Below are 25,583 nucleotides of genomic sequence, written 5' to 3'. Positions count from 1 at the left end.
CGTAGAGGCTGTGTAAGTATGTCCAAGGGTAGTTTTATGAGCCTGGTGATAGTTTGACAAGGCTTTTGTACCGTGAACCTTAAGAACACACATTTAATAAGGCTTTCGTAGAGGCTGTATTAGTATGTCCATGGGCCTGGTGATAGTTTAACAAGACTTCTGTACCATGAACCTTAAGAACACACATTTGATAAGGCTTTCGTAGAGATTGTGTTAGTATGTCCAAGGGAAGTTATATGAGCCTAGGGATGGTTTGACAAGGCTTTTGCACCATGAACCTTAAGAACACACATTTGATAAGGCTTTCGTAGAGATTGTGTTAGTATGTCCAAGGGTAGTTTTGTGAGCCTGGTGATGGTTTGACAAGACTTCTGTACCGTGAACCTTAAGAACACACATTTGATAAGGCTTTCGTAGAGATTGTGTTAGTATGTCCAAGGGTAGTTTTGTGAGCCTGGTGATAGTTTGACAAGGCTTCTGTACCGTGAACCTTAAGAACACACATTTGATAAGGCTTTCGTAGAGGCTGTGTCAGTATGTCCATGGGAAGTTATATGAGCCTGGTGATAGTTTGACAAGACTTCTGTACCGTGAACCTTAAGAACACACATTTGATAAGGCTTTCGTAGAGGCTGTGTTAGTATGTCCATGGGTAGTTTTGTGAGCCTGGTGATAGTTTGACAAGGCTTCTCACCATGAACCTGAAGAACACACATTTGATAAGGCTTTCGTAGAGGCTGTGTTAGTATGTCCATGGGTAGTTTTGTGAGCCTGGTGATAGTTTGACGGCTTCTGTACCGTGAACCTTAAGAACACACATTTGATAAGGCTTTCGTAGAGGCTGTGCTAGTATGTCCATGGGTAGTTATATGAGCCTAGTGATAGTTTGACGAGGCTTATGTATCTTGAACCTGAAAGACACTCATGAAAACCCGAGAATACGGAGACAGACAGACAGCGAAAAGCGTATACCGAAAGCGTGGCGATGAATACGATGAACTAAATACAATGAAGAGTTACTACGAAGATATATAGTGAAGGAGAAACAGTGGATGTCGCCGTTAAAAAGTAGAGAGTATTTAAAAGTAACGTTAGGGGAAATTGTCTGAACCTGAGCGTGGAAAATAGTTATGACAGGCGACGGAGCGAGGGAAGGTACTGAAGGGAAGAGCGGTTAGGAAGACTTATTGCGGGTACCGTTAGCCAAGACCGAGACCAAGAACAAAGAGCTGGCGAAGTGTAGAGCGCTTGACACTTAGATTAACTTGTACCTTGAAAAAAGTGCAAAAAAGAAGTGATGAAATGAGGGAATACGATAAAGATGAAGGAGAGTTCATAAAAGATAAGTTAAAATTAGTTAAAGAAAAGGGAAAATTAACAAAAAATGAGGAAGTATAATTAGAGATGAAGGTATACCAGTCAAAGATAAGAGATATTGAATTATTTAGAGATAGGAAAATATTATTGAAAGAAAGTATAAAGTAAACAAAAGAAGAATTAGAAGAAAGTAAAATAAAAGAATATCTCAAATTTTGAAATAATAAATAAAAGGATTGTAGATTTGTAAATGGTAAAATGTGCCAAAAAAAGAGTTGATGAAAAGAATGAAAATAAAATAAAGGTGAATTGAGAGAGAGAGAGAGAGAGAGAGAGAGAGGTTACGTCAAGGGTCATCACACAATCACTCTACATTAACAACAACAACAACAACAACATCACTTCTTAAAACGACTTTAGAAGATATTTTAATCTTATCAAACGCTTAATCAGTAGCCGCCCTAGTCTCTCTCTCTCTCTCTCTCTCTCTCTCTCTCTCTCTCTCTCTCTCTCTCTCTCTCTCTCTCTCTCTCTCTCTCTCTCTCTCTCTCTCTCTGTGCTTACTTTTATTTGTGTTTCTCTTTTTATGAGAGAGAGAGAGAGTGGTTTCTGTCCGTTTGTCAGTTTCTAGTGCAATTAAAGTGTGTGTGTGTGTGTGTGTGTGTGTGTGTGTGTGTGTGTGTGTGTGTGTGTGTGTGTCATAAGCTGATTAATACTAATTGAGAGAGCGAGAGAGAGAGAGTTCAATGCTCGAAGAGAGAGAGAGAGAGAGAATATGATAGTAGTAGTAGTAGTAGTAGTAGTAGTAGTAGAAATAACAATATAAATTTTAACACTGGTAATACCGAATCATCCTCCTCCTCCTTCTCCTCCTCCTTCTCCTTCTCCTCCTCCTCCTCCTCCTTCTCCTCCTCCTTCTCCTTCTCCTCTTCCTCCTCCTCTTCTCTTAATTGTTTCGTCCGCCCCCAAAACCCCCAAAATAAGTGGGTGTCATTTTCGCCTTTATTAGAGCTCCCTTCCTTTCACTCCATGACGCAAGACGCAGCAAAAACCTTCCCTTGTTGTACCCGAAGTGGAAGGTGTGTGTTTTTGTGTATCCATTTCAGTTTCTTTTCCATCCTGTTTTTTTTTCTTCCCTCCTTTCAAGTTTTTTTTCCTCATTTTTTTTCTTCTTCTTTCATTCATCGTCTCTGACCTAGTTTTGCTCTCTCTGTATTTCTTATTTTCTTTTCTGTTTTCTTTCTCTCTCTGTGTCTTTTCTTTTGTCATCGCGGTGTGTGTGTGTGTGTGTGCATTTAATCAGAAGACGAAGTGAAGGAGGAGGAGGAGGAGGAGGAAGACCTTGTACAAGTGAAATGAAACAGTACGAGGAAGAGAAAGGAGGAGGAGGAGGAAGAAGAAGAAGAGGAGGAGGAGGAGGAGGTGAGCACTGACTACCGGAAATAAGTACGAACATGAACTGAAGGAGGAGGAAGAGGAGGAAGAGCAAGAGGAAGAGGAGGAGGAGGAGCAAGAGGAGGAGGAGGAGGAGGAGGAAATTCTGCAAGAGGGAGGAAAGTAATAACAGGAAATACTGAACAAAGAGGAGACGTGACTGACTGGAGAAGAGAAATGACTTACCAACGTAACACAGAAGAAGAAGAAGAAAGAAAAGAAAGGAAGAAAGGAAGAAGATGATGGAGAAAGAGGCGTTGGAAGAAGAGGAGGAGGAAGAAGAAGAAAAGGAGAAGAAAGAGTGGAAAGGGGATTTAGAAGAGGAGAAGGAGGAGTTGGAAGAAGTAGAAGAAGAGAAAGAAAAAGAACAAGAGGAAGAAGAAAAAGAGGAAGAAAAACAAGAAAAAGAAAGAAAGAAAAAAATCAAGAAATAGAGGGAGATAGAAGAAGGAGGAATAGAGAAAAAAAAGAAAAAGAAGGAGAAAACAAAAGATTCCTTACCTTACCTTACCTTACCTTACCTTACCTTACCATATCTTACCTTCCCTTCCCTTCCTTTACCCTATCTTACCTTACCTTATCTTACCTTATTTTCCCTTCCCTTCCCTTCCCTTCCCTTCTCTTACCCTACCTTACCTTACCTTATCTTACCTTATTTTCCCTTCCCTTCCCTTACCCTACCTTACCTTACCTTATCTTACCTTATTTTCCCTTCCCTTCCCTTACCCTACCTTACCTTACCTTATCTTACCTTATTTTCCCTTCCCTTACCTTCCCTTCCCTTCTCTTACCCTACCTTACCTTACACTACCTTACATTACCTTCCCTTCCCTTCCCTTACCGTTACCTTCCCTTACCTTCCCTTACCTTACCTTCCCACCTGTGTTCACTTCCTCAATCACCTGCCACCTTTCCCCCCGCACAGGTAATGAGGAGACGGCGCGGCAGGTTCAGGCGGCGGGCGGGCAGTGTCACACCTACACCGTCGACCTTTGTGACCGACACGCCGTCTACGCTGCCGGCGCCAAGGTCAAGCAGGAGGTCGGAAAGGTCAGTAGAGAGAGAGGGGGATAGATGGATAGATAGTTTTTGTTTTTATTCTTTTTTCTTTCATATTTTCTTTTCTGTAGTTCTTTTGAAACATGCCTTGCCTTGCCTTGCCTTGCCTTCCCTTCCCTTCCCTTACCTTACCTGGCCTTCCGGTTACCTTACCTTACCTTACCTTACCTTACCCTACCTTCCTTACCTTACCTTACCTTACCTTACCTTACCTTACCTTCCTTTACTTACCCTCCCTTCCCTTACCTTCCCTTACCTTACATTTTCTATTTTCTTTATCTTTTTCCTTTCCTTTTTCCCTCCCTTTCCTTCCCTTTCCCCCTCCCTTTCCTTCCTTTTCCCTATCCATTTCAACACACAATCCTTTCTCCCTCCTCCATATTCTCTTCCTTATCGTTTTACTCCTTCATTTTTCCCTTTCCTTTCCTTCCCTTTTCCCTCCCCTTTCTTCCTCCTCCCTATCCATTACAACATACATCCATTTTTCCCTTTCAATTTCTACCATTCCTCTATCCTTTCTATCTTTTCTATCTTTTCCCATGCCTCAAATAGATAGATAAAGATAGATACATATATAATTAAACAAAAAGAAAGATTAACACACACTCATCATCCTTTTATCCCTTTCTACATCACCTATTCTCTCTCTACATTAACCTTTTTCTCCCACGCCTCACCTGTGCCTCTCCCCGCCAGGTGGACATCCTCATCAACAACGCCGGCATCGTCACGGGCAAGGACTTCATGGAGGCGCCCGACGAGCTCATCCAGAAGACCTTCGACGTCAACATTATGAGCCACTTCTGGGTAAGGACGTGACGGGGGAAGGGAAGGAAGAAGGGAAGGTAGGGATAGGGACATAAGGAAGGAGAGGGAAGGATTTGAAGAGGGAAGGGAAGGGAAGGAAGGAAAGGGAAGGTAGGGAGAGGGACATAAAGAAGGAGAGGGAAGGATTTGAAGAGGGAAGGGAAGGAAAGGGAAGGGAAGGAAGGAAAGGGAAGGGAAGGAAAGGGAAGGGAAGGTAGGGAGAGGGACATAAGGAAGAAGAGGGAAGGATTTGAAGAGGGAAGGAAGGGAAGGAAGGAGGGAAGGTAGGGAGAGGAAGGGAAGGGAAGGAAGAAGGGAAGGTAGGGAGAGGAACAAGTGAAGGGAGAGGGACATAAGGAAGGAGAGGGAATGTATGTGAAGAGGGAAGGAAGGAAAGGAAAAGAAGGGAAGGTTGGGGGAATAGATGGAAGGAGGAAAGGAGAAAAGAAGGGAAGGGAAGAGGAGCATGAAAGATAGGTAGGGGAAGTAGAGGGGATAAATGGAGGGAGAGGAGCATAGGGAAGGGAAGGGAAGAGGAGAAAGAAAGGAAAGATAAGAAGAGTAATGGGAGGAAGGAAGGGAAGGGAAGGAAAAGGAAGGCAAGGAGAGAAGGAAAGATAAGGTAGAGTAAACAGGGAGAGAGAGAGAGAGAGAGAGAGAGAGGCATAAGGAAGAACAAGAGGAAAGAAAGGCAAGAGAGAAAGAATAAACAGAGGAAGAGAGAGAGAGGCATAAGGAAGAACAAAGAGGAAAGAAAGGCAAGAGAGAAAGAATAAACAGAGGAAGAGAGAGAGAGAGCAAGCTAAAAAAAAAGATACGAGAGAAAAATATGAATACAGAAAAGAATAACAAAGAAAGTAAAGATATTAAGAGTGAGAAATAAATAAAAAAGAACAAGAAAAGAAGAGAAAAGGAAAGAGTAAACGAAGGGAAATGAGGAAGTAGAGAGAGAGAGAGAGAGAGGTGCATGGATGAGTAATGTGAGGAGGAAGGGAAGAAGGGAGGTACACGGAGGAGCAGCCTGTTATTACGCAAGGGAGGGAGGGAGGGAGAGAGAGAGGGAGGGAGGGACTGAGGGTAGCCATGGGAAGTAGGGAAGGAGGTAAAGAAAAGGAAAGAAGGAGGAAAGAAAAGAAGAATTGGAGGAAAGAAAGAATGAGGAAGGGAAAGGAAGGAGGGAAGGAAGGAAAGGATTGAGGGTGATCATGGTGACCTACTGCTACTAATACTACTACTACTACTACTACTTTTTAAACCACTCGCCGGTGACTGAAAAATCCCAACTGTCCTGGATGCGGCACCCTCACGCTATCCACTCAGTCACTGCCTTCATCTTCTTTTCCTTCTCCACAAACACCGAACGGGCTCTCGAGGACTCAACATCAACTTCACTTCTTCACCTTCTTCGCCCTCTCCGCAGACCACTAAGACCTTCCTCGGGGACATGATCGCCAGCAACAAGGGCCACGTCGTCACCATCGCCTCCATCGCCGGCCTCGCGGGGGTCAACAAGCTAGCCGACTACTGTGCCTCCAAGTTCGCCGCGGTGGGCTTCGACGAGTCTCTGCGAATTGAGCTGAAGGTGAGGTTAGGTTGGGGTTGGGGGGAAGTTGGAAGGGGGAGGAGGGGAGTGTGTTTGTGTGTACGTGTGTGTTCTTGTTCTTGTTCTTGTTTTTCTTGTTCGTCTTCTTATTTTACTTTTCCATAAACAACAAAGGCTTTTCTCTGTGTATGTGTGTGTGTGGGGGGAGAGGTTATGTGTGTGTGTAAGATGATGATAGCAATAATGATACTACTGCTACTACTATTACTACTACTACTACTACTACTACTACAACATCTATCGCTCCCTCCTCTCGTCACAGGTGGGCGGCTACACAGGTGTCAAGACTACCTGCATCTGCCCTTACTACATCAGCACGGGGATGTTTGACGGCGTGCAGTCCAAGTAAGTGGTTGTCTCGTGCATGGGGCCAGGAAGGATGGAGAGGCACCTTAACCTATCCCCCTTAGGCTCATACGTACTGAATCCTATGTTATCCTTGTTATCCTTTGTTATCCTGAGAGGCACTTTAAGCTATCCCCCCTTAGGCTCATACATATTGAAGCCTATGTTATTCTTTGCTATCCTGAGAGGCACCTTAGGCTATCCCCCCTTAGGCTCATACGTACTGAATCCTATGTTATCCTTGTTATCCTTTGTTATCCTGAGAGGCACCTTAACCTAACCCCCTTAGGCTCATACGTACTGAATCCTATGTTATCCTTGTTATCCTTTGTTATCCTGAGAGGCACCTTGAGCTATCCCCCCTTAGGCTCATACGTACTGAATCCTATGTTATCCTTGTTATCCTTTGCTATCCTGAGAGGCACCTTAAGCTATCCCCCCATAGGCTCATACGTATTGAAGCCTATGTTATCCTTGTTATCCTTTGCTATCCTGAAAGGCACCTTAGGCTATCCCCCCTTAGGCTCATACGTATTGAAGGCTATGTTATCCTTGTTATCCTTTGCTATCCTGGAGTTTGAAATCAAGTCGAAGATAGAGGATTGAAGGACTAGGAAAGGAAGGTAGGAGGGAGATAAGAGAAGAGAGGAAGAGAAAAGAGAAAGAAAGAAGAGAGAACGAAAGGAGAAAAGAGGAGTCGGAAATCAAGCTTGAAATAGAGGAATAGTCTTTGCCATCCCTTTTTTTTTTTTTTTTTTTTTTTCACAACAAAGGAGGCAGCTCAAGGGCACAAAAAAATGAAACAATAATAAAAAAAAGCCCGCTACTCGCTGCTCCTAAAAAAGAATCAAAAGAGGTGGCCGAAAGAGAGGTTATCCTTAGGCCTTTGTTATCTGTCCTACATCTCTCATCACTCCTTCCCTTGGCAGACTCATCCCCATCCTGAAGCCGGAGTACGTGGCCGATCAGATCATGGACGCGATGCTGCTCAACTACCACGACCTCGTCATCCCAGGCTTCTGCCGCTACCTGGTGCTGCTGAAATTGTACGTGTTGGGGCCTTACCTTACCTTACCTTACCTGACCTTACCTTACCTTACTGTACCTTACCTTCCCTTCCCTTACTTTCCCTTATCTTCCCTTCCCTTCCCTTACCTTACGTTACCTTACCCTACCTTACCTTACCCTACCTTACCTTGCCTTACCTTACTGTACCTTACCTTACCTTCCCTTACTGTACCTTACCTTCCCTTTCCTTCCCTTACCTGACCTTACCTTGCCTTACCTTACTGTACCTTACCTGACCTTACCTTACCTTACCTTACCTTACCTTACTTTCCCTTATCTTCCCTTCCCTTCCCTTACCTTACCTTACCTTACCTTACCTTACCTTACCTTACCTTACCTTACCTTACCTTACCTTACCTTACTTTCCCTTATCTTCCCTTCCCTTCCCTTACCTTACGTTACCTTACCTTACCTTACCTTACCTTACCTTACCTTACCTTACTGTACCTTACCTTACCTTACCTTCCCTTACTTTCCCTTATCTTCCCTTCCCTTCCCTTACCTTCCATTCCCTTACCTTAACTTACTTTCCCTTCCCTTACCTTCCCTTACCTTCCCTTACCTTACCTTCCCTTACCTTACCTTCCCTTACCTTACCCTACCTTACCTTCCCTTCCCTTCCCTTCCCTTACTTTACCTTCCCTTCCCTTACCTTACATCCTCTTTTCTCCTTTCGTTCTCTCTTCTTTATTTATCTTTCCTCTTCCTCTCTTCTCTTATGTTCCTTCTTTCTTCCTTCCCTGTTCTCTCCTTCCTCTATTTTCACTTTATTTTCCAACCCTTGGTTTCCTTTCTTTCCCTCTCCTCTCTTTCTCCTTCCTCTTTCCTCTTCCTTTCTCCCATTCCTCTCTTTCTCTTATATCCCTCCTATCTTCCTTCCCTAGTCCTTCAATCCTCTATCTTTGCCTACATTTCAAACCCTTCCTTCCCTCTCCTTCTCTCTCCTCTCTTTCTCCTTCCTCTTGTTCCTCTTCTTCTCTGGTCTCCCTCCTACCTTCCTTCCCTAGTCCTTCAATCCTCTATCTTTGCCTACATTTCAAACCCTTCCTTCCCTCTCCTCTCTCCTCTCTCCTTCCTCTTCCTTCCTCTCTTTCTCTATTCCCCTCCCTCCTTCCTTTTCCCCTTAACCAACTCCTTTCATAACCTGCATAAACCCCTAACTAACCTTCCTTTCACTCTTCCTTCTTTTCATTCACTCTATCATCATTATCCTATTAAAGTCTCATGTTCTCTGTCACCCTCATGTCATACCCGAGACACCTCCACTTATACTATTCCATCTACTTCATCTCCGCTATCTCCTGTTATCTCAATTTACCTTATCTCTTATCTCAAATACTCTAATCTCTCCAGGTAGTAACTCGTCTCAAGGGCATAATCATAGGAGAGAAGTGTTTAGTCTCCTCCTCCCATTATACTTTTCCTGTAATACTCAATACTTGATGCTACAGAGGCGGGGAGACAAGGTGTGCATGAGAGAGAGATTAGTGTCTAGTCTCCTCCTCCCATTATACTTTTCCTTTAATACTCAATACTTGATGCTACAGAGGCGGGGAGACAAGGCGTGCATGTAAGGTTCAGGGTACGAGACCAGCGGTGTTTCTGTAGGGAGGGAGAGAATGCATGTGTATTGAGAGGTTCAGGGTAGTATTATCTATCCCTACAGCCTGTAATGGTGATGGGAACTTAAGCCAATCAGAACTTACACTAACCACTTAGCCACACAAAGAGGGAGAGAAGGGAAGGGAAAGCATGAGTAAGACAGGGATGGAGTATTCCTATTCGATGACATTCGAATACTGTATTTGGGTGTGTCCGTACTCAAATAATTACTGGTAGAAATCAAAGTATTCTCATTCGCCTTCGAATACAAGGGAAAAGTATTCATATTCTGCGAATAATCTGATGAATACTTCAAAATTTATAATTAATCAGAAATACCAGCCTTTGTTCCGTACAAGTCTTGGGCGGACGTGTATTGGTCGTGTATAGTACAGGTTCATGAGCTGATGTTACTGTTGCATAACTTTAAAGCAGTGCCATACCCAGTTACGTCAAGAAGGTATTTTTCCATGAAAAGTATTCATGAATGTATTCATGAATACTTTCAAGAAATATTCATATATGTATTCGAATTAAAACCATTTCAGTGTATCCGTATTCGTATTCGTTGCAGTTTGAAGTATTTGTATTCGTATTAGAATACACAACTCTAGTACTCGCTCCATCCCAGGTGTAAGGCCAGGCTCAAGGCGGTGGGTGCCACAAAAAGAGGGAGAGGGGAGATCATGCACGTGGGGCTGGGGTTCAGGGAACTTAATCTAATCGTAACTTAGACTAATGGTCAGTTAACTACAGAGACGGGAAGAGAGAGAGCATGCACGTGGGGTTGGGGTCATGGTACTAATCTATCTTTAAAGCTTCAAGACTATTTTAAGTGGTGATAGGAACTTAACCTAATCAGAACTTATACCCACTTAGCTGTATAGAGGGCGAGAGAGACAGCATGTTCTTGGGGTTCAGGTCCTGTTACCATGTCTTTGCAGCTTCGCCCCCCAGTGGCTTCTCTTGTACTTTGGGAATAAGCTGGGAATCACAACCTCCATGGATGAGTTTGTGGGGCGAAAGAAGGTTAAGTAAAGCCCTCAATGCCGCCTTCACAGGTAACACTAATTGGTGGAAAGGTGTAATGTGTGTACCTGTGTTTGTTACCTGTATGCACACTCACTAACTGCCTGTTTACCTACTTATCTGTTTGTTTACCTGTTTATTTGTTTCAGCTTGTTTACCTGTCTCGTTTGATTGTCTCACCTTGATCTCTGGATGTGATTGGTTGGGTGTTGTTGTTTTCTTTATTTATTGTTGTTTTCTTTCTTGTTGTTGTTTGCGTTAAGATTTCGTGTTGGTAAAAGTGTTCAGTCTGTTAGTGAATTCCATTTGTCTTGTTTTTATTTCATTGTTTTCTTCTTGTTTTCTTTGTAGTGATTGAATCAACTTAAGATTAATATTTGCCTTAAACTTTTAACATTGAACTTATGACATTTTATTTATAATTTTGCACGTATATTAACTATTCTATAATGCAAACCCATAATACATATAAGCTTAATTTATGTCACAATATAAACTAATGTTGGCTTTATTACCTGCATGTATTTTATTAGAGTTAGAAGTAAAATTCATCCACAGTTTAGTAATATCAGAAAGTACAAACCAGCAAAAAAACAAAAAAACAACAAAAACAAATCATTTATTACATTCAACCACACACACACACACACACACACACACATACACACATACACACACACACGCAAGCACAAACACACAAATAAACACACAATCAAACAATAAAAAATCCTGCCAATTTAACTTCACATAAAACTCCACACACACACACACACAAAAACACCAACACTAGAATCTCCCTTAACCTTTCTTCCCTCGTTTCAGCAGCATCCTCCAGTCAGGTTAGGTTAGGTTAGGTTCAGCATCTCCCTTATTCCCATGAACCCCACCTAACCCTTCTACTGTTTCCTTATACAGACAAACACCAGCATCTCCCTCAACCTCCTCAACCCCAAATTCCTAACTCTTCCTCCCCCGTTCCCTCAGCATCCTGCCTTACGAGGGGGCCTACAAGCTGTACAAGGCGTGTGGGGGTCACCTCACCATGTCGGACTTCCAGGGACGGGCCACGAAGCAAGACGAGAAGATCTTGAAGAACGGGACGCAAGACAAGCTCCTCAACAAGAAGAGTATGGCCTGAGAGGTGTGTGTGAGAGACTGTTCGTGTGTAGCTGTAGCTGTAAGGGACTTGTCGGGTGTAGTTTCGAACCTTTGAGAATGTGTATAACTCTATCGTCGTAATTGAAGGAAGGTTGCATCAGTGTGTGTGTTTCTACGTGTGTGAATGTGTGTGTGTTTGTGTAAGGGATTTCTGGGGTGTAATTTTGACCCTTTTGAGAATGTGAATGCATGTGTAGCTAGTATGTATTTCTCTTCATTTTCGTCGTATTTGAAGGATGGTTACGTTGCTGTGTGTGTTTCAACGTGTGTGAATGTGTGTGTGTTTGTGTAAGGGGTTTCTGGGGTGTAATTTTGACCCTTTTGAGAATGTGAATGCATGTGTAGCTAGTATGTATTTCTCTTCATTTTCGTCGTATTTGAAGGATGGTTACGTTGCTGTGTGTCTCTCTGAGTGTGTGAATGTGTGTGTGTGTTTGTATGAGGGATTTTTCGCCAATTTCTTGGGTGTAGTTTTTGACCTTTGAGAATGTGAATGCATGTGTCACTATCTCTCTTCATCATCGTCGTAATTGAAGAATGGTTACGTTGCTGTGTGTTTTTCTGAGTGTGTGAATGTGTGTGTGTGTGTGTGTGTGTGTGTGTGTGTCATGGTGGTACGAAGAGAGAAGAGTCCAGGATACCTTCTTTTAAGTGCTTCAGGAATAATAATAAATATAATACTCAAGGGGTACAAATGCAAGCTCTTCCGTCCCTCCCTCCTGCCCTGCCATGTATTAACCCTCACGAGCCACGCCGCACCACTAATGGATAACTTGCCATATGAAACTGTTCCCATGCCCAACAAAACCAAGACCAATGTTATTAACCCCTACAGGACGGGCCGGGTTGTAATTTCCCGTCTCGCCATACAGGCAAACACGCGTCAATCTCTTATTTTCATCGACATTCACTTTATCAATTCTCTTTAAACCCCCCCTGTAACCCAATATCTCCTCCTCTCTGTATTATCCTCGTTCTGCCTAGCCTGCCCTCACAACCCTCTTTACCGAGCTGTATTTCATTGTCGTATTGAATTTATCATAAGGGAAGCACGGTCCATAGACTCCATACATCATCACGCCTCCACTCTGTATCACCCTCGTATTATACTCGTTCTGCCTTGCCTGCCCTCACAACCCTTTTTGCTGAGCTGTATTTCACTACCATATGCAGCTTGTCATCAGGAAGGCTTAGTCAGTATGCCATCCACCTCCTGTACTTCATATTAACCTCATACAAATGTGGACTGCCTGCCTCCTGGATGCTGCTTAGTTGGGAGGTAGAGGGGAGAGGTCCTTTTGTAGCTTGTAGACCAGCACTCGTGTCCTTCCCTTCCTCCTTGCGAGTTGCTGCTCTCATTCACCTCTTTGGGAGACTCATCGACTTGTACTTCTAATTAAACATACAGTGGTCTTAAATCTAATCTACAAGGTACTTTTAATTAAACATAGAGTGGTCTTAAATCTAATCTTTCAAGGTACTTTTAATTAAACATAGAGTGGTCTTAAATCTAATCTTTCAAGGTACTTTTAATTAAGCATTCAGTGGTCTTAAATCTAATCTACAAGGTACTTTTAATTAAACATACAGTGGTCTTAAATCTAATCTACAAGGTACTTTTAATTAAACATACAGTGGTCTTAAATCTAATCTACAAGGTACTTTTAATTAAACATAGAGTGGTCTTAAATCTAATCTACAAGGTACTTTTAATTAAACATACAGCGGTCTTAAATCTAATCTACAAGGTACTTTTAATTAAACATAGAGTGGTCTTAAATCTAATCTACAAGGTACTTTTAATTAAACATACAGTGGTCTTAAATCTAATCTACAAGGTACTTTTAATTAAACATACAGTGGTCTTAAATCTAATCTGCAAGGTACTTTCAATTAAACATACAGTGGTCTTAAATCTAATCTACAAGAATCCTTTGAACTGTTAACATTATACACTTCTAAATACTTATTGACTTCATACCAAGGCTTCATTATAAACTGTATGACTATTGACTTATTTTTTGTACTCTTGTCATTGTACATACTTATAACGAAATACGTCTACTGTACTTTTAAATAACTGAATGTTCGGTACTGAGGTCTTTTATCTAATCTACATATCTACTTTGATTTGTTACCATCATTAGCTCCCTCATTACACTCTTGTACTTGTTTTATAATGAGCATCTCGTTATGCTTCTTATCAGTAAGTAAGCATATAATGGTCTCTTGTATAATCTGTGAACCCGATTATTTCGTCACGACACTCTTGTACTTGATCTATGAAGCCGGTAGGGTTGTAATTTTAAGTACTTTTACATTTAATGGTGTCATATGTAATGTTATATGACTTCTTGTAAATGTTAACATCCTTAGTTGAAGTTAGTTCCCTCACTGCACGCCTATTAAGTGTGTCTCCTCTTGGTAGATTCTTACACACTCAGTTCTCCTAAAATTCTGTTCGGGTGATGCCAGGGACAGGGCAGACCATTCAACACCCATCTTGCTGCCCCACACTAGAAACACGCCTATTAAGTGTGTCTCCTCTTGCTTGATTCTTATACACTCAGTTCTCCTAAAAGTCTGATCAGGTGATGCCAGGGACGGGACAGATCACTCTACACCCAGCTTGCTTTCCCACACTAGAAACACGCCTATTAAGTGTGTCTCCTCTTGCTAGATTCTTACACACTCAGTTCTCCTAAAAGTCTGTTCGGGTGACGCCAGGGATGGGACAGATCACTCTACACCCAGCTTGCTTTCCCACACTAGAAACACGCCTATTACTCCTCTCTCTAGATTCTTCTTATACAAGTTCTCCAGTGTCTCTAAAAGGTGAGGGTGGGGGCAGGCAGACAGACACTACACCTTGCTTGCTTCCCCACACTAGAAACACGCCTATTAAGTGTGTCTCCTCTTGCTAGATTCTTACACACTCAGTTCTCCTAAAAGTCTGTTCGGGTGACAGCAGGGACAGGACAGACCATTCAACACCCATCTTGCTGCCCACACTTGACGTTGAACACTGTTACCACCACCACCTGTACCTACTCTTTTGTTTGCCTCGTACCTTTGTTTGCTGGTAGCTCTTAGTTTTATTGAGTACGTAGATCCTTCACCAGCGGCTTATGTGCATTTACATATATTCTTATTCCCATGTAGATGAGCTTGTAGACTTGTGTTATTTTTACGATGACAAACTTTCTCTGCATAATAGCCAGGGTGATAAGACTGCATGGTATCTAGACAATGTGTAGTTAGTGCCAGTTAGTAGTTTGTGAGATATCAATGCATGAGTATTTTTGTATTATTGACAACTTTGTATTATGAATGTTGCCAGATATCTGTAATTCTATAGACCTTTGTATTGGGAGTATTTATTCAACTTTTATGGAATGTTTTTTTGAAGATATTGTTTTATGATTATTCAAGCATAACAAGTATCGATGAGTCAATACTACTACTACTACTACTACTACTACTACTACTACTACTACTACTACTACTACTACTACTACTACTACTACTACTACTACTACTACTACAACAACTACTATGTCTTTTTTTCCTTTTCCTCCTTTCCTCCTCCTCCTCCTTCTCCTACTACTACTACCACTACTACTACTACTACCACCACCTCTACTACTACTACTACTACTACTACTACTACTATTACTATTACTACTACTACTACTACTATTACTACTACTACTACTACTACTACTACTACTACTACTACTACTGCTACTACTCAATCTTTCTTATACGGCAGCCACCCAATTCTTCCCCTTTACAAATACGTACGATTTTTTAACTGTATTCGAAAGGGCATTGTCTTGTCTATGTTAGTATGATTCTTGTCAGTAGTTCTACGCTAAAAAAGGGATCATTTATTACTAGTATTACAACTATTACAACATCTTTTTATAATAGCCTTAAACATTGTCACTAAATACTTAAGGTTCCGTGTAAATAGTCCTGTGTGTGTGTGTGTGTGTGTGTGTGTGTGTGTGTGTGTGTGTGTGTGTGTGTGTGTGTGTGCGCGCCCCTCCCCCCCAAGCCCCCCCCCCACCCCTTTGAAAATAAATGTTTTGATTCCAATGTCATTTATTTATTTTATCTAAGTTATTTTCCTTCTCTCTCTGGTCGATTTGCATTTTTTCTGTTTATTTTTATTTATTATTTTGAATGTAGAATAGCTGGTTTGATACTAACTCTCTCTCTCTCTCTCTCTCTCTCTCTCTCTCTCTCTCTCTCTCTCTCTCTCTCTCTCTCTCTCTCTCTCTCTCTCTCTCTCTCTCTCTCTCTCTCTCTCTCTCTCATAATAAAAAAAAAGATAACTACAATAAGAAGAAGGAGAATGAAATGACACTCATAGGCCTATTATAGAGTAGACAGATACAAGTTTTTAGTGAGGAGATCAAAGGATGGTCGTGGGAGGCCTGTTCTATCCCTTACTCCACTATTCTATCTCATAATAAAAAAATGATAACAACAATAAAAAGAAGAAGAATTAAATGACACTCGTAGGCCTATAATAAATTGGACAGAGACAATTTTTAGTGAAGAAATCAAAAGAATGGACGTGAGAGGTATATTCTTTCCCTTAATGTATACTATTCTATCTCATAATAAAAAAATAATAATAACAATAATAAGAAGAATGAAATGACACTCGTAGGCCTATTATAGAGTAGACAGTGAGGAAATCAAAGGATGGTCGTGGGAGGCATATTCTATCTATTACTGTAACTGTTAACTCTCCTCTCCTTAGCGACATTAGTGATAGGAAGGTGCAAAGTCCGTCCGTCCGTGTGTGTGTGTGTGTGTGTGTGCAAAGTCCACTCCCACGCGGATCTGGCCACAGTGGACTCGGCATTTAACACCTAAGTGGAAGATAAAACTCATCGTGATATGCAACAAACTTCCCCTTCAGTAGGAAATAACTTACACTCCTCGTCACCACAAGAACCCGTCCTCAATAACCTGCTTATATAACCTTTGAAGTGTAGCGGATTTGAGCGCTGAGGCCACGAGCAGCTATACTGTATCCCTCCCTTAATGTCTACGTCAATCCGGTGTTCCTGGTCTGAAGGGAATGATATCCACTTAAGTTAACAATCGTACTTGCTAACCAGCTAATATAACCTCCGTACTGTGACGGATCTGAGCGCTGAGGCCACTAGCAGCAATACTGTATCCCTCCCTTAATGTCTACGTCAATCCGGTGTTCCTAGTTTGAAGGGAATGATATCCACTTAAGTTAACAATCGTACTTGCTAATCTGCTAATTTAACCTCAGTGTGACGGATTTGAGCGCTGAGGCCACGCTTTGCTATAGAGCATGTGCCTTTAATATCTATACTAATCTCACGTTCTTAATTTCGAATATTATCAGCGTTAGTTAATCGTAGTTACTAATCTGCTAATTTAACTTTAGTGTGACAGATTTGAGCGCTGAGGCCACGCGTCGCTATAGAGTATGTTCCTTTAATATCTATACTAATCCCACGTTCTTAATTTCGAATATTATCAGCGTTAGTTAATCGTAGTTACTAATCTGCTAATTTAATCTCAGTGTGACGGATGTGAGCGCTGAGGCCACGCGTTGCTGTAGAGTATGTCCCCTTAGTGTCTATATTAATCCAACGTTCTTAGTTTCGAATATTATCAGCGTTAGTTAATCGTAGTTACTAATCTGCTAATTTAACTTCAGTGTGACGGATTTGAGCACCGAGGCCACGAGTAGCTCCCTCCTTTCCTTAATGTCTAAATCAGTCCCACGGTCTTAGTATAGAATATTATCAGCGTTAGTTTCTCCTCCTCCTGATGCAACGTTACCACACATCGCTCCACCCTGGCCTGTGTACAGTGGCCCGTGACTCAGTGCATGAATGACCACCCTCGGCCTTATCAGCGATCACAGAGATTGGGCCCACCGGCAGCCGGCAGGGGTGGAGCTTGTGGCAGACGGCGGGCGAGGCGGCAGCGAGGACGACAGGACAGACTGGCTGGCAAGCGGCTGAGACAGAGCGACTGAGCAAGATGGACTGTGAGTATGGAGTTGTGTGGAGTACAGTGTAGATTAGTATAGTTGGACCTCTCTTAAGGGGAGCATCCAACACCCCATTTTTTATAAATTATTTGATAAATATCAAAAATAAGTTATATACTCTGGCATGTCCGTCTATGCATAAGCTAACAAATGGCAGTTGTTGTTTTTTTCCCCCGCGAATTTAAATGTCCCACCGAGACTGAATTTAAATGCCTAATAAAGGGGGGGTGGCGAGCCGGTCCTAGTGCGGGTGACAGGAATCGTTTCGGCCCATTATTTCCTATGAATATGACAAAATAATGACATATTAATGTATTTTCGTGCATCTGGCAACTTTTCCCCGGTCCACCACGGTTTTCCTGCTTCCCACTCAGGTGTACTGTGCCTCAGGGAAGACCGCCTTGTTTACACTGCGATTTTCCTTCATGAGCTCTTACTAAGGCATTAGAGCAGTTACTTTTGCCATGAAGCCTTTCACTGACATCAGGTCAAGGCGGAAACCGCATGTGGAGAAGAACCGCAGAGTGGCCGCTCATACAAGGAGAGGAAACGCAAGTACCTGCTACACGCCAACACTCAAGTTCAAGGTCAAGCGACTCGCCACTACAAGATCCTTCACCACCACGACCACCAAACCAATCGTTTCATTCAAAAGTATGGTTGAAATGCATGGAAGTCAAATATGCAGGACACTTTAGAGTGAAATTGCCACCCAAGTGACAGTGATAGAACACAGTTTTGGCCATGACAAGTGTCATCCACTTACAAGCATGTTGGGAACAAACATCAATATAGAAAAGGGTTGAAACGCGGAAAGCAAAGAAGAACTACCACTCCAACCTAAGGCAAAAGAAATAGAAAAGCAAGCAGGCGAGTTTGGAAGATCAAACCTGGCAACAATGAATGACTTGGCGCGTCGCGATACCCTCGGCTTAGAGTGGTTAATACCTTTGAAAGGGGGAGCCAGGAGTCCCATCATTAGATAAATGCATTGATATGTGATTAATGAACCCTGAGGAATCAAACAATAACAGGTCTGGGAGATTATAACTGTTTTTGATCGCGCTATGACACGAAAATGGAAAAAAATCTTTAATCTGTGTTTCCTCAAAACTAGGAGTAATACACACTTAAAACGGATCTCCTCCTTTAGTTTAGCGCGACTGCCGTACAACTTTAAGGTTAGGAGCTAGACATGTTATAGAACAAAGTGGTTAAAAAAATAATTTTCATTTCTTTAATTTCTTGCATAATACGGTAAAATACATTCTAGAATGCAAGTTTTCTCATATTTTTTTGCGACTAAATGAAATAAAATTACCAATTTTTTAATGACTTTGTTGAGAAGGTTATAAAGTGTTTTGTGTGTAATGGACAAATTTTCATATCAGTTGTCATGTATGTGCGTGTATGTGTATTTATCTTCCAACCATGATCTCTAGACTAACACAACACCTTCCCCAGGGTCCAAGGTTGCTATGGGACTATGGTGGGTGGTGCTGACATTCTACTACTGCCTCGAGTCGCTGGTCATGCTCGTTGTGCCCAGCAAGTACCGCAGGAAGGACGTGCGGGGCTCCGTGGTGCTGGTGACGGGCGGCGGGTCGGGCATCGGGCGACTCATGTGCCTCAAGTTTGCCGCGAGGGGAGCGCTCGTGGTCACCTGGGACGTGTCGGAAACAGGTAAGAAGGGGGATGGGTAGCCAGGTAGAGAAATAGTTACCTGGATAAATAGATAAATAGATAGATAGAAAGATCCTCCTCCTCCTCTTCCTCCTCCTCCTCCTCCTCCTTCTTCTCCTATTCTTTGATCATTTTCATTCTGTTTGATATATCTCTAACTCCTCTTTTCCTCCTCCTCCTCCTCCTCCTTCTCCTCCTTCAGACAACCGGGAGACAGCCAGACTGGTGCAGGGCGCTGGGGGTCAGTGCCGCGCCTACACCGTTGACCTTTGCGACCGCCACGCCGTGTACGCCGTCGCCACCAAGGTCAAGCAGGAGGTCGGCAAGGTCAGTTCATGGTGGTGCTGATGATGGTGATGATGATGATGATGATGTGCTTGTTAGCCTGTTTTCTGTTTTATCTGTATATTTTTTCTAGGCCTATGTGTTTCTTCTTTTGTATTCGTGTAATTTGTATTTCTGTATTTCTTTTTCTGTATTTGTTTGTTTTCTTTGTGTTTCTGTATGCAGTGTCTAGTTTGTATTTTTCTCTTTTTTTCTGTTTCTGTATATCTGTTTGCATTTCTTTATTTCTGTGTATTTCTCTATTTCTGTATTCCGACTATGTATATATGTGTGTATTTCTGTAGTCTGGGGTCTGTATTTCTGTATTTCCTTTTCCATCATTCTATATTACTGTTTGCATTTATTTGTATTTCTTTATTTCTCTTTGTATTTCTGTAATTCTGTATTTTGTTTCTGTATATCTATTTGTATGTCTGTAGTCTGGAGTCTGTATTTCTGCATTTCCTTTTCAATCATTCTGTATTTCTCTTTGTATTTCTACCATCTACTCTGATCTTATTTATATGTGTGAAAATTCTAGCATGTCTTTCACTAATTATCTTTTCTTTTTTTCATCTTTCGTTAGGTATTTCCTCACATTCCCATTAACTTATCATCACTAACCTTCTCATCACTTTCCTAATAACTCACCTGTCGGGTCCTCTCAGGTGGACATCCTAATCAACAACGCGGGCATCGTCACGGGCAAACCTCTCATGCACTGCCCAGACTCCAGCATCATCAGGACCTTCGAAGTGAACACCCTCGCGCACTTCTGGGTGAGTAAGACAGCACCGGAGACGCGTCCTTATCTGTTAGCTTGTTCGGTGTGTATTTTAAGGTATTGTATGACCCTCCCCCACTGTCCCATATCTATAATCTTCTCTATTCTCTCGTCCTTTTGTTTGCTCAGTTTTTCTTTGTTTATGCTGTAGATTAGTGGTGTTATCTGACTTTTGTTCACTTTATATATACCAGAGACGTCTCATAAGCGTTTTTCCACTCCCTCAGACCACTAAAGCCTTCCTCGGGGACAGTTTTTCTTTGTTTATGGTGAAGATTAGTGGTGTGATCTGACTTCTGTTTACCTTATTTATACCAGAGACGTCTCATAAGTGTTTTTCCACTCCCCCAGACCACTAAAGCTGAAGATTAGTGGTGTTATCTGACTTCTGTTTACTTTATTAATACCAGAGACGTCTCATAAGTGTTTTTCCACTCCCCCAGACCACTAAAGCTGAAGATTAGTGGTGTTATCTGACTTTTGTTAACTTTATTTATACCAGAGACGTCTCAAGCATTTTTCCACTTCCCCAGACCACTAAAGCCTTCCTCGGGGACATGATGGTACGTAACAAGGGCCATATCGTTACCGTGGCCTCCATCCTCGGTAAGACGCCAGTTAACAACCTGGTGGACTACTGCTCCTCCAAGTACGCGGCCGTGGGCTTCGATGAGTCCCTGAGGATTGAGTTAAAGGTGGGTGGGTTGACGGGAGTGCTTCAGTGTGCTTCGGTGTGTGTGTGTGTGTGTGTGTGTGTGTGTGTGTGTGTGTGTTTACTTGCTCTCCTACCCCTTTTTATCTCTTTTTGTTTATTCTTTCTCTTTTCTTTCTTTTTTCTATTTTTTGTTTTCTTTTTCGTGTTTATTTTCTTTCTTTTTCTATTTTCTTTCTTCTTTCTTTCTTTTTTCTGTTTTTATTTTATTTTTCGTGTTTATTTTCTTTCTTTTTCTATCTATTTTCTTTCTTCTTTCTTTCTTTTTTCTGTTTTTGTTTTCTTTTTCGTGTTTATTTTCTTTCTTTTTCTATCTGTTTTCTTTCTTGTTTTTGTTCCTTTTAATTTCGGTTTCTTTTGCTGTTTCCTTTTCTTTTTCTTTCTTTTCTAATTCTCTCTTTTTGTTTGTTTAATTATCTTCTTTTTTCTGTTTCCTTAAATTTTTCTTCCTTTTCATTCTTTTTCTTTTCTTGTTGTGTTTTCTTTTTTTCCTTTCTTCTTCTCTTCCTATTTTCTTTCTCTTTATTTTCTCCTTTCTTTATTTGCCTTCCTTCTTTATGCATTTTCTCACTTATATATATTTTATTTATCTATTTATTTACCTGTCTATCTATCTACCTATCTATCTCTCTATCTATCTACTTAGTTCTGTAATACTTAAGTGGAGGCACATCTACCTATCACTATCTACACTATCTACACTATCCATCTATCTACTTAGGTCTGTGATTCTTAAGTGGAGGCACATCTACCTATCACTATCCACACTATCTACCTATCCATCTATCTACTTAGTTCTGTGATTCTTAAGTGGAGGCACATGAGCGACTCCCTAATCAGCGTCTTCTCCTCCACGGTCACCGCCAGGACTCAGGTTTGGCTCTATCAGCGCGATAACCAATCACTTGAGGCGAGATAGCATTGTGGAGAAGAGAAAAACGCAAGAAAAGACTATTGATGAGACCCTTTGTTGATATGTAATTTATGAGGAGTCTCTCTCTCTCTCTCTCTCTCTCTCTCTCTCTCTCTCTCTCTCTCTCTCTCTCTCTCTGTCTATCTGTATCTTTTTGTTTTAGTTTGTTTTTTCTTTCTCTTTCTTACTCTTTCTTTTTTCTCTCTCCTTTGTTTTATTTCCATTTTTGTCTTTGTTTTATTTGCCTAAGTTAACGTGTGTCCTTTCATCCTCCTCTTTTGTTAGCGGTTCAATGATGTTAATTATTTCCGTAGACTTTCTTTTCCTATTTCTTTCTCTGTTTCTGTAATTTTTCTTTTTTGTATTTCTTGATTTCAGTTTGTATTTCTGTAGCTCTGTTTGTACCTCTGTTTCCTTCTTCTTCCTCTCCTTCAGGCGCTGGGCAAGTCGGGAATTAAAACGACGGTCGTGTGTCCCGGGCTTATCAACACGGGGATGTTTGACGGCATCGCAAACACGTAAGAACCTTGTCATGTTATTGTTGACTATGAGTACGACTTGGTTATCTTTACTCTATGTCTTTATTTATCTAGTATCTAATTTTCTATGTATGTATGTATGTATATATGTATCTATCTATCTATCTATCTGTATCTATTTAGCTATGTTGTTGTCTCTCTGAATAAGGTATCTTCCTCACTCTGTCTATCTATCTATCTCCTTTTCTATCTATCTATATTGTTATCTCTGTCTGAATAAGGTTTTACTCTGTCTGTCTGTCTATCTATCTATCTATCTATATTTATCGCAATTTTAATTCCATAGTTCTTCCTCTCATATATAAAAGATTACAATGATGGTCGTGATATAAAGTTAATCCTACTTCAACTACTACTACAACTACTACTACTACTACTACTACTACTACTACTACTACTACTACTACTACTACCACTACCACTACTACTAATACTACTACCACTACTACTAATACTAATACCACTACTACTACCAGGCCATCGGTGGAGCCTGATCATGTGGCCGAAGAAGTAGTGAACGCCGTTGAGCTGAACGTGACTGTGCTCTACGTTCCTTACCTAGCCAAGATTCACCTGATCTTAAAAACGTGAGTATGCTAATGATGATGATGATGATGATGATGATGAGGAGGAGGAGGAGGAGGAGGAGGAAACATGGAAACATGGACTAGCAGGCAGCAGAAAGCCTGTTGGCTTATTACTAGGCTGCCTGCGTTCAGTGATTTAATCAATCCGTTTGCCATAGGAGTGCAGGGAGGCTGTTCCAGTGGCGAAGCACTCTATTCGAGAAATAACTCCTGCCAATGTCAGTATTGCATCGTTTTGCTTGAATAGTTTTTCCGTTGTTTCTTGTTCTGAGGTTAGTTTGCAGCGTGAAGAGCTTGGAGTGATCAATGTTGCTGAGCTTGTTCAGGTACTTAAAGACTTGTATCATGTCTCCCCGCAGTCGTCTCTTTTCCAACGTGAAGAGGCTGAGTCGCTCGAGTCGCTCTTCATAGGGCTTCGTCCTCAGTGATGGTATCATCTTCGTGGCGCGGCGCTGTACTCTCTCAAGTAATTCAATGTCTTTCCTGTAATTTGAAGACCAGAATTGCACGGCGTATTCCAGGTGGGGTCTTACCAGCGAATTATACAAGGATAACATAACTCCCGGCGTCGTGTATTCGAAGTTCCTCGATATGAACCCAAGCATTGTATTGGCTTTCTTACAGGCGGACTGGCAGTGTTTTGTTTGTTTCAAGTCACTGCTGATGGTGACCCCGAGGTCTCTTTCCTCTTGCACAACATGTAGTGGTTCGCCACCCATGTGGTATGTGTGATTGCTGTTTCTGGATCCGATATGCATCACTTTACATTTGGTAGTGTTGAAGGACATCTGCCATTTTTCCGACCACCGAGTAGGAGGAGGGGGAGGAGGAGGAGGCAGGAGGAAACATAGAGGAAGGTCATAAGGCTGTTTCTTCAGAGTTTACCAGCGCAAGGGATGAAAGAATAAAGATGCTGGTTAGCTCTTGCATAAGGGATTTGGACAACATAGGGATGAAAGAGTAGAGATGCTGGTTAAATCATGCATAAGGAATTTGGACAACATAGGGATGAAAGAGTAGAGATGCTGGTTAGCTCTTGCATAAGGAATTTGGACAACATAGAGATGAAAGAGTAGAGATGCTGGTTTGCTCTTGCATAAGGAATCTGGACAGCACAGGCATGAAACAGTGGAGATGCTGGTTAACTTTTGAACAAGGGATTTGGACAGCAGAGGGATGAAAGAGTGGATATTATAGTTAACTCTTGCATAAGGAATTTGGACAGCATAGGGATGAAAGACTCAACTTCACTCCCTCCTCCTTCTCCGTCCTCCTAATCTTCGTCCTCATCCTCTTCCTCCTCCTCACTCTTATCTCCTTTCATCTCCTCGCAGCATCCTCCCGGAGAAGTCCTTCTATAAGATGCTGGAGTTGCTGGGAGCCACAAGAGCCATGGACAGCTTCGTCGGGAGGCACAAGACGAACTAGGAGCCAGGCTGGATTAGAGAGAGAGAGAGAGAGAGAGAGAGAGAGAGAGAGAGAGAGAGAGAGAGAGAGAGAGAGAGAGAGAGAGAGAGAGAGAGAGAGAGAGAGAGAGAGAGAGAGAGAGAGAGAGAGAGAGAGAGAGAGAGAGAGAGAGAGAGAGAGAGAGAGAGAGAGTATGATAGCGTATTCAAAGTGTAGATAAAGTAGATTGGAATTATCTTCAGTGTGTGTGTGAGAGAGAGAGAGAGAGAGAGAGAGAGAGAGAGAGAGAGAGAGAGAGAGAGAGAGAGAGAGAGAGAGAGAGAGAGAGAGAGAGAGAGAGAGAGAGAGAGAGAGAGAGAGAGAGAGAGAGAGAGAGAGAGAGAGAGAGAGAGAGAGAGAGAGAGAGAGAGAGAGAGAGAGAGAGAGAGAGAGAGAGAGAGAGAGAGAGAGCACAATGTCTACTCCTATATAGTCTAATCTCTATGTAGTTTCCGTAGATAGACATGTATTGCACCTGTACCGTTCTTACCTGAGTGAATGCTAATTAAACTTACTAACAACACCTGTACTTCCCGTCTTAATAAGTCCTACAGGTAATTACACACACACACACACACACACACACACACACACACACACCACTCTGTATGTATAGTAATATTAGTAATGTTGTTGCAGTAGTAATATCGATAATGTATCTTAATGAATTTATTATTATTATTATTATTATTATTATTATTATTATTATTATTATTATTATTATTATTATTATTATTATTATTATTATTATTATTATTATTATTATTATTATTATTATTATTATTATTATTATTATTATTATTATTATTATTATTATTATTATTATTATTATTATTATTATTATTATTATTATTATTATTATTATTATTATTATTAAGAGAAAGTTGATTATATATTTTGTGAAGATTGTTACGTTGTCTATATTGATGGAAATAATTAAATGAGAGAGAGAGAGAGAGAGAGAGAGAGAGAGAGAGAGAGAGAGAGAGAGAGAGAGAGAGAGAGAGAGAGAGAGAGAGAGAGAGAGAGAGAGAGAGCCCCCAACCTCCATTCCGCTACAATCTATACGAAGAAAATGAAGAGATAAGAAATACATAAGAATGAAGGAGAAGGAGGAA

The 25,583-nt window shown here is 41.5% G+C and overlaps 2 protein-coding genes and 1 long non-coding RNA gene across 52 annotated transcripts in view; 2 read left to right on the top strand and 1 right to left on the bottom strand.

Moving 5' to 3' along the window:
* Window positions 1-13,559, top strand: part of LOC126999540 (epidermal retinol dehydrogenase 2-like) — a 35,023-nt gene extending 21,464 nt beyond the window's left edge. Inside the window, exons 3-11 of one of the 50 annotated variants that reach the window (XM_050862260.1) lie at window positions 3,677-3,801; window positions 4,507-4,617; window positions 6,038-6,199; window positions 6,483-6,565; window positions 7,495-7,611; window positions 11,249-12,853; window positions 12,991-13,035; window positions 13,171-13,215; window positions 13,351-13,559. In XM_050862260.1, coding sequence (XP_050718217.1) covers window positions 3,677-3,801; window positions 4,507-4,617; window positions 6,038-6,199; window positions 6,483-6,565; window positions 7,495-7,611; window positions 11,249-11,402 — 752 coding nt within the window. In that variant the 3' untranslated portion in view covers window positions 11,403-12,853; window positions 12,991-13,035; window positions 13,171-13,215; window positions 13,351-13,559. Of the gene's footprint in view, window positions 1-3,676; window positions 3,802-4,506; window positions 4,618-6,037; window positions 6,200-6,482; window positions 6,566-7,494; window positions 7,612-10,179; window positions 10,297-11,248 lie in introns of all 50 variants that reach the window. The other 49 variants (XM_050862253.1, XM_050862252.1, XM_050862251.1 and 46 more) reach the window with 49 other exon arrangements.
* A 373-nt stretch (window positions 13,560-13,932) lies between these two features.
* Window positions 13,933-14,208, bottom strand: LOC126999544 (uncharacterized). Its single transcript, XR_007753419.1, has 2 exons — window positions 14,166-14,208; window positions 13,933-14,040 (listed from the first exon to the last, which is right to left on the bottom strand). It is a non-coding gene; the product is annotated as an uncharacterized LOC126999544 (long non-coding RNA).
* A 3,098-nt stretch (window positions 14,209-17,306) lies between these two features.
* LOC126999543 (short-chain dehydrogenase/reductase family 16C member 6-like) lies at window positions 17,307-24,988 on the top strand. Its single transcript, XM_050862275.1, has 8 exons — window positions 17,307-17,474; window positions 18,942-19,160; window positions 19,363-19,487; window positions 20,153-20,263; window positions 20,802-20,963; window positions 22,329-22,411; window positions 22,909-23,019; window positions 24,354-24,988. Exons 1-8 carry the CDS (start codon window positions 17,468-17,470, stop codon window positions 24,445-24,447), a joined length of 912 nt encoding a protein of 303 aa, XP_050718232.1. The 5' UTR covers window positions 17,307-17,467; the 3' UTR covers window positions 24,448-24,988.
* The last annotated feature ends 595 nt before the right edge of the window (window positions 24,989-25,583 follow it).

Source organism: Eriocheir sinensis, chromosome 16 (assembly GCF_024679095.1).
Source record: "Eriocheir sinensis breed Jianghai 21 chromosome 16, ASM2467909v1, whole genome shotgun sequence".
NCBI lineage: Eukaryota > Metazoa > Arthropoda > Malacostraca > Decapoda > Varunidae > Eriocheir > Eriocheir sinensis.
This window is presented reverse-complemented; position numbering and strand designations above follow the sequence as displayed.

Coding starts and splice junctions, on each gene's coding strand:
- LOC126999543 (XM_050862275.1), top strand. Junction 22,412..22,908: donor TTTGACGGCATCGCAAACAC/GTAAGAACCTTG, acceptor TACTACTACCAG/GCCATCGGTGGAGCCTGATC. Junction 23,020..24,353: donor ATTCACCTGATCTTAAAAAC/GTGAGTATGCTA, acceptor ATCTCCTCGCAG/CATCCTCCCGGAGAAGTCCT.